Raw genomic sequence first — 8,887 nt, 5'->3', positions numbered from 1 at the left:
TCTATTTTTTTGAGATATATATATATATATATATATATATATATATATATATATATATATATAAAAATGGATTTAATATATTAAATCTTTTTTTTATTAAAACTTTTGTCCAAGCTGAATATCAATTAAATAAAATATCAATTTTAAAGTCTAGAAAAATATCCACCATATAAAAAAAACATTAAATGTTTACCCAAAAATCCAACTTTTTTCTCCTGGTTGAATTTAAATGAAATAAAAGATTTTACAATAAATAAATAAATTCACTTAGAAAAAATAAACATATTTAGCCTTTTTCCAGATTGAATTTGAACTGTTAAAAAGCAACTACACTTAAATATAAAACTAAATACAATAAAAAAAATAAAAATAAAATAAAAACATGTTTGAACTTAAATACTTGAAGCTTAAAAAAAAAACATTTTTAAAAATAAATGAATAGAAAACGGACTTACAAAGAAACCAAAATATCTACAAAAAAATTATTCACAATAGAAATGTCCATGATTTTTCCAGGCCTAGATATCACAGTTAAAACCACCCTGGCATTTCGAGGCTTGCCCTGATTGTAGGAACACTTATCATAACAGGAGACCTTCAATAGTTGGACATGTTGATATTTGGATTTATTTGTGTTTGGATTTTAGCAGAGCAACAGTCTCAATTCATAGGTGTCTATGCACAGAAAGATCACAGCGCTGACATCTGGTGGCTCTCAGCTCGAATTGTTTCTTTTTAATGCCTCGGAGTGCAGCGCCCTCTGCTGTCTCACACTATGACCTGCAGCTGATGAGACTACAAAGTGGGTTTGGAAAACAAACTGCTGCATAGTTCATGTTGATGTATAAATATGCAAGTGCTTCACCAACCCTTTGTACACCTGTTGCTGACCTCTGGCAAGTCCTTCCTCTGTCGTGTCTTTTAAGATGGTGGCCACACCCTTGTCTACCGTTACCTGAGCAATACCTGCTCCCATAAGCCCCGCCCCCAGGACAGCCAGCTTTCTAAAAAAAAAAGTCAAAAGCACAATCAGTTGTTACATTCAGGTCCTAATGACATCATATCACTCAGCCCCTCCCACCAGACTTACTTCACTTCTCTCTCCGGCTGACCAAAGTGGTTCTTTTTGCAGGCCACCTGACCATAAAAAAGGCCAATCAGAGCTCTGGACACTGATGTCATCGCCAGCTTGCCAAAGTTCTAGAAAACAGACCTGAGGTCATACAACCTGATAAATGCTCAAATATGCCGTTTTATTTCATTAATTAATCAGACGACAGAAGGCATTTAGAAGATTGCATACAACAGGTTTTTCAGCAAAGATTTTATAATGTTGATCAGTTAGATGCCTTGTAGAAATGTGTGTATCAGTTATGATACAGTAGGCTTTATAGGGTTAAACTTATAGTGAAAGTGATGATACTAACCTCAGATTCACTCAGATAGCCAGCAGCGTTTCCTTTCTCAATGCCCGTCTGAACACACTAAAAACACACAAAAACGTGAGAGTTCATGAAGGTATGAGCATATGCGTGTTCTGTTCATGTGTGTGTTTACCTCTATAATCTTCAGTGGCGCAGGATAAAGCCCTTTACTTTGTTTCATGACTTTATTGTGGACAGTTTTGTAGATCTGTTTCCTGACCGGCGGCAGACCCATTACAAAATCCTGCACCTCTGGAAAAACAGGTTATAAAACAATAAAATCCTTTAATAAACAGAAGTCAAGTCTGTCTTATCTTGACACTAATGTGCTTGTCTTACTCTGCATGAGTCCTTTCTTCTTTTCCACCGTGACTTTTTTACCAGCGAGACCTTTAGCAAAATCAACAGCCACTTCCTCCAGATACTCGATGGTCCTCTCTTCTGCACTCTTCAGTCCTGGACCTTATCGCACAAAACACACCTTTTAGTTATAGGGGTCCAAATCTGCACCTGTGTAGACTTTTAATCTTTCCTCGAAAGTCCACTTAAAATGCTAGTAAAGGTTTCTTGCATCAAAAACTATTTTCATGGTCATTTTTTCTCTTTTTTTATAAATCAGTCTGTTGCTACTGAACCTTTAAAAATTCTGTAAGTAAATGTTATGATTGTTATCTTGTTTGCATGACAAAGTTTTTGTTTTTTTTGTTTTTTATGTGCATGCTAAATGAGTAGCAATGACTTTGCCAAGCTGTTTATGCAATTTGGTCTCAATAAATGGTCTGGAGCAGTGCTATTTTAGAATTATTTATATACTATTTCAGTATTTATTAATATTTTGAATTAGCTTTTATTTTTAACTGCAATAATTTTAGATTTATTAGTAATTTGTGTTTTGTTATTTCTATTAGCTTTTTTTTTTTAAATATTACTATTTAGTGTTAATATATATATATTAAATACTACTATTTAGTGTTAATATATTTTATTTCAATTTAAGTTTTATTTATTTTAATACTTTAACCTAAACTTATTTCAGTTCTGACTTCCATTTAGTTTTTTCATCAAATATTTTTTATTTAATTAAAATGTTATTGTACTTTATTTTATTTCATTTTGGAAAGGGAGTTTACGTGTTAGTAATTTTTTTACTTTTATAATTTTTCTACGTTTTGCACATTTCTATTTTTGCACTATGAACATTAGAGTAGATACTATTTTAAACTTTATTATGATTTTTTTTAAAAAGCAGGAAAAATCCTGTTTTCCAAGATAACGGCCTCTTTAATCTAGTTACATGATTTGCTTGAGATCGAGGGACTATTTATTATTTATTATAATTGATCAAATCACCCAGAGGATCCACCAGCTGATGGACGAGCCCCATTTTTTTGGCTTTGTCTGCCTTTATGTTCCTGCCAGTCAGCATCATATCAAACGCAGTGGGAAGGCCAACCTAAGACACACAAACATCATTATGAAAAATTCTGTTTTCTATCATTCAGAGTTAGGGAGCATCTACATATCCCTGACCATCTGAGCCAGTAAACTACTCACCATTTTGGGCAGCCTCTGAGTCCCTCCGGCCCCGGGCAGCAGTCCCAGCATCACCTCTGGGGTGCCCAGGATCGTCTTCTTACTCTTAGTGGCAATACGGTACTGACACGCAATGGCAAACTGAAAGAACAGAAGAAATGAGAACCATAGGGCAATTTAAAGGGTTTACGGTCTCATATAATATTACAGTCTGCATGTATCATATTGCATTGTTCTGTTTTATTAAATATGGTAACACCTTAGATAGAAATAGAAATAGAGAACACCTATTCACTCTTAAGACTTTTCCTCTAAATAAACTCAGAATTACTGCTTATTGATAGTAAGTAAGGTAGTTGTTGTAGTAGTTATGATCAGGTATAGGGTAGAGTTACGGAATCTAAAATATGGTCATGCAGTATAAGGCATTAATATGGGCTGTATTAGTATTAACAAACAGCAAGTATGCTAGTAAAATGCATGGTAATAAGCAACTAGTTTATAGTCAGTATGTGTTCCCTAATCTAAACTGTTACCCCAAATATAACCATAAAGGAAATATGTGAGACAAAAGAGTGAATTATAGTTAATTGTAATACCTTTTTATTATTTATTTATAACCATAAAGGAAATATGTGAGACAAAAGAGTGAATTATAGTTAATTGTAATACCTTTTTATTATTTATTTATTATTTTATTATAATTGTGTTTTATAATTTATACACTTTATTTTTATGTCACTATTATTTATATATTATTATAATATTTAGAATTATCTTTTTATTTTTCATCCTTTTCATATTCAGGTTTAATTAATTTTTAATTTAAAATAAATTACATTTTAGTTTATGTGTTAGTAATTTTTTTACTTTTATAATTTTTCTATGTTTTGCACATTTCTATTTAGCTTTATTTTTTATTTCAGTTTTAGCTGTAGTAATTTGAGTACTTCATCTTAAACTTATTTCAGCTAGTTGCCAAAGAAACATTTCTCATTTTCTTTATACATTTTCATCTAATATTTTATTATTTATATTTTCTTTTCTTTTCTTTTATTTATGCTTTCATTCAATTATGGAAAAATGTCAGTAACAGCAATGCTGTTCACAGTAGAGGGTGACACGGGAGTGGATTTTCAAACCTCTCCCGTCCCACTCTCCACAAAAAAAGTCCCGTCCCATCCCAATCCCACGAAAAAACTGGGGGGATATCCCGTCCCGTCCCAATCCCAGAAGAATGTCTCCCATTCCCTCCCACTCCAGTGTTGTGTTTTTTGGCGGAAGCTGTCAGTTACAGTAAAAATACAGTACAGATCACAGCATGAGCATGCCCACCATAATTGAATAAAAATCCAAAATGTAGTTTTTTGTTATTTTATTGAACTGAAAGCCAGTTTAAACAATGCAGTGTACATTGCACACACACATTAAATTTCATGTAAATCATCCATGCAAACACACACATTTTCTATTTGAATTGGTTCATTTGAAAGTAGACATTTCACTCTCTATAGATATATTTTTCATACACAGAGTTTCGCACTCACGTTCACAGAGACCGAGACGGCAGAAAGAGCATCCTGTTTGCTTTCATTATTTTACAGAAGCTCAACGTTTCGTTGTTATTCTGAGTGCACACAAATAAACGTACAGTCTTTACAGATTCAAAAGATGTATTACTCTTATCTGTATGACCAAAAATGACGGAGTATTTTAAGAGCAAGTGAGCGCACCGGTGCCCTCATCTGTCCCGCAGTGAGCGCGCTGCTGTTCAGCTTCTGCACAGACACTTGAATAGTGCACATTTCTCTAGTTAACATTAGATTGAGCGGCCATGTAAAGTTGCTAATACATCTTTCAGATGAAAAACCATATTTGAGGTCGATGAATGATAGGTGAGCTTTTGGATGTCCTGCCCGATGTACTGTATTACTACATAGACCAGCCGTTCTCGAAACAAGCCACACCAGAGCAAACAGGAGGAGAGCATAAAGAGACAGGGCAACTAGAATTGAGTTCAAAATTAAAATATACAGTTTGTTTATATAAAAAGTATATTTGTGTATAAAGTTGGGAATCATAGTGTTATTACGATTCCCAGTCCTGCCCACTCCCGCTGACATTTTTTCCTGTCCCGTCCCAATCACGTAATTAATAGTGAAAAAATGTCAACCTCTAGTTCACAGTAGTTGAAAAAGCATCTCAAAAGGGATTTATTGATGAATTAAAAACAAATAAGAATTAAATAATAAAAGTGAATAATTAAAGATAGCATGATCACCTCCAGTCCACCGCCAAGGCAGGAACCGTTAATAGCAGCCACAAAAGGGATGGGAGATTTCTCTATCTGCTCAAACATCTTCTGTCCTGCCTGTAACAGATATGACACTTCCTCTGCTGTCTTGCAGGCCTGAAACATACTAAAAGACGGAGATGACGATGACCGCGAGTCTCTATAAATGGTTTGAACAATCTGTGTGCGCGTGAGAGTGTGGTACTTGAGGTCGGCTCCTGCGATGAAGCTTCCTGGTTTACTGGAGATGAGGACGGCGCTCTTTACTGCTGAATTCCCCCAAATCTCATTGATCACCTCCACCAGCTCTGCCTGCATGTGCCTGCCAAGAGTATTCACCTACAACACACAAAATGACATATCCATATAATGACATAATTTAAAAGTTTGGGGTGAGTAAAATGTGTTCTTTTTTTTTGTGTGTGTGTGAAAAAAATATTTTTTGCTCACCAAGGCTGCATTTGTTTTAAAAAAGTAACAGTAGAAGCAGTAATATTATGAAAATGTATTACAATTTATAAGAACTGCATTCTATTTGAATGTATTTTGAAATATAATTTATTCCAGTGATGCAAAGCTGAATTTTCAGCATCATTACTCCAGTTTTTAGTGTCACATGATCCTTCAGAAATTATTCTAATAGGGCTGCAAAACTATTAATCGCATTCAAAATAAAAGTTTGTGTTTACATACTATGTGTGTGTGTACTGTGTATATTTATTATGTATATATAAATACACACACATACAGGTATATATTAAGGAATAATATGTTTATAAATATTTATATTTATATATAATATAAATTATACACAAGTATAAATATATATAAATATTTTTTTAAATATATACATTTGTGTATTTATATATTCATAATAAATAAACACAGTACACAAACATATAGTAAGAAAACAAACTTTTATTTTGAATGCGATTAATCGCGATTAATCGTTTTGCAGCGCTACATTGTAACATGATAATTTGCCGCTCAAGAAACATTTCTTATTATCATCAATGTTGAAAACAATTGTGCTGATTAATATTTTTGTGGAAACCATGATACATTTTTCAGGATTATGAATAGAGAGTTCAAAAGAACAGCATTTATTTGAAATGTAACTTTTTTTTGCAACATTATAAATGTCTTTACTCTCACTTTTGATGCATCCTTGCTGAATAAAAGTATTTATTTTAAATCAATAAACATTGACATTATTACATCAGAGGAATCAAGGGAAGAACACAACACACCTTTGAGGTCGGATCATTGATTCGTACCACAGCAACATTATCCTTGACCTCATAGCTGACATGAGTGCGAGCTGCAGACAGAGAGAGAAAAAGAAGTGATTAAAAAGAAAACATTAAGCATGTCTCTATTCATCTATTCTCATTTTAATAGTTACCCAGCACAGCGGATGATACGGAGAGACTCCTCTGTCCATGACCTTTGACCCAATACAAAAATAAACACGATCACACACGTCTACAGTTCCATGTGAACCTTTAATGCAAAGTCCAACAGTCCTTCATACACAGAAGTCATTTCCTTTTAACAAAGTAATATTGTAATTCACAAGCCTGGTTTATGTTTATGATTAAACAAGCGATTTATTAACTCTTAATCTGTATCTTATCTTACAAAATGCTGTTTTAAATACCCAAACAGACTGTAATCAATATAGAATTTTTACTATTACAGAATAAATATAAGATCGATATATTTTACATCACACGGCTGTTTTAAATATACTTTATTAAATTTGGGATCTCTATGGAAATGCATGTAACCGGTGACACGGTGACATTTGGCCCAGAATCCTGTTTTCATTGGAGACACGCATGACCTCTGCCCCAGTTCCCCCATTCAACCCCACCTGAGTACACGTGTCTGTGTGTGTCCAATCAGAGGTCAGCAGGTCACAGGAAGTTAAAATAATACAAGAAATCATAAACTTACTCCAAACATTGAACCTAAATACATTAAAGGGGTCATATGATGTTGCTAAAAAGAACATTATTTTGTGTATTTGGTGTAATGAAATTTGTTTATGCGGTTTAAAGTAAAAAAAAAAAAACATTATTTTCCACATACTGTACATTATTGTTTCTCCTCTATGCCCCGCCTTTCTGAAACGCGTCGATTTTTACAAAGCTCATCGGTCTGAAAAGCGAGGTGTACTGTGATTGGCCAGCTATCCAGTGCGTTGTGATTGGCCGAATACCTCAAGCGTGAGACGGAAATGTTACGCCCCTCACCATATTGTGATGCCGTGTCAGGCCAGAGCGAAGAGACATAAACATGAAAACCCATTATAAACGAGGCATTCATTGCATCCAGTGGGGACATAATTATGGATTATAATGACTTATACTTAAATGTCTTTTTACGCGTTGCATCACGCCGCATAAACATAAAACCATGTCTGCATTTGTGATCGGAGAAATGACAAACAACAAGCCCTACTCTACACTGCCCAAAAAACTCACTTTAAATATAAAAAATATCAAATATAAAAACTCTTTAAATATAAAAAAACGTACTTACAGTCTGTGAGTCAAAACAGACGGCATTGTAGTCTACTCTCCCAGGATCAGGAAACAGTCCTCCATAAAATGTGCTGCACACATCTGAATATTTGGGTTGAACTGTTCTGGAACAGTGTTGTAAATACAACTTAACCACTGATTTCTAGTCGTGTCCATTTTTGGAAGGCCAAACAAAGTAGTTTCACTTTCACAACGAAGCACAGCGTCACACACGCACCTAGAGTGAGCAGAGGCGGCGGGCTTGCGGTAACCGGGCTGGACTCCGCTTCGTCCACGGTGAAAGCCGATCCGGCGATCCACAGCGCGAAGTTGATGTATTTCCTCAGCGACCAGCACAGATCAGCTCTAGGCATGACGAAGCAGATATCGTCCTCTTTTGGAAGACCAAACAAAGTAGTTTCGCTTTCACAACGAAACACACAGCATCTTCACAACATGGCGGCGGCAACAATACTACAGCGAGAATAAAAGTTACACCTTTTTTCTTTGCGTGAACATTTGGGCGCTTAGGCGTAATTTGCGGGTGGGACATGTCCCCACCACTTTTTGCCAGGGTCAATATTGTCCCTACCACTTTTTGAAAGTAATTGAAAAATATATAGCGGACGGTATGTATTAACGGGAAAACAAGATCAACAAATCATTATTCATAATCTAATTAGAGTGATAAAAAAAAACAAAAAAACATTCGATTCCTTACACATGCATAACTCATGCAGTGCAATAACGACGTGATTTGCAGCTGTCGCACTTTTCGTAATGTCATTAGCATTTTATTTTAAAAATGGAGAGCTTCATTGTGCTAAGTAGGCCTGCCCTATACTAAAGATTTTTCTAGTCAACTAGTCGCACGTTATATTAAATTGATTAATATAATAATATATTAACCATACTTTAATATAGGCTATAGGCAGACGTATTAGGCTATAGCCTATTCCGCGCTCAAGCTCGCGTATAAAGCAATTGCCTCAAAGCATCGCAAAGTGATTATGAACATGTCGGGGTAAAAAAAAAAGACATTTTAATTATTTATTAATAAACTAGTGCTTTCTGAGTCAGTGTCGGGTGCAAAGATGAAGTTGCCGAAT

At 34.7% G+C, this 8,887-nt stretch overlaps 1 protein-coding gene across 1 annotated transcript in view; it reads right to left on the bottom strand.

Moving 5' to 3' along the window:
* The window catches only part of hadhaa (hydroxyacyl-CoA dehydrogenase trifunctional multienzyme complex subunit alpha a), a 24,927-nt gene that overhangs the window by 14,608 nt on the left and 1,432 nt on the right, over positions 1-8,887 (bottom strand). Inside the window, exons 2-12 of the mRNA XM_016282922.1 lie at positions 6,656-6,697; positions 6,501-6,571; positions 5,456-5,589; positions 5,239-5,377; positions 2,979-3,098; positions 2,775-2,877; positions 1,764-1,886; positions 1,558-1,676; positions 1,428-1,484; positions 1,091-1,200; positions 870-1,004 (exon numbers count right to left, since the gene is read on the bottom strand). Coding sequence (XP_016138408.1) covers positions 870-1,004; positions 1,091-1,200; positions 1,428-1,484; positions 1,558-1,676; positions 1,764-1,886; positions 2,775-2,877; positions 2,979-3,098; positions 5,239-5,377; positions 5,456-5,589; positions 6,501-6,571; positions 6,656-6,697 — 1,153 coding nt within the window. The remainder of the gene's footprint in view (positions 1-869; positions 1,005-1,090; positions 1,201-1,427; positions 1,485-1,557; positions 1,677-1,763; positions 1,887-2,774; positions 2,878-2,978; positions 3,099-5,238; positions 5,378-5,455; positions 5,590-6,500; positions 6,572-6,655; positions 6,698-8,887) is intronic.

This window comes from Sinocyclocheilus grahami, unplaced genomic scaffold (genome assembly GCF_001515645.1).
Source record: "Sinocyclocheilus grahami isolate Dianchi unplaced genomic scaffold, SAMN03320097.WGS_v1.1 scaffold168.1, whole genome shotgun sequence".
NCBI lineage: Eukaryota > Metazoa > Chordata > Actinopteri > Cypriniformes > Cyprinidae > Sinocyclocheilus > Sinocyclocheilus grahami.
Note: the sequence above shows the minus strand (reverse complement) of the source record. Positions and strands in the feature narration are given on the sequence as shown.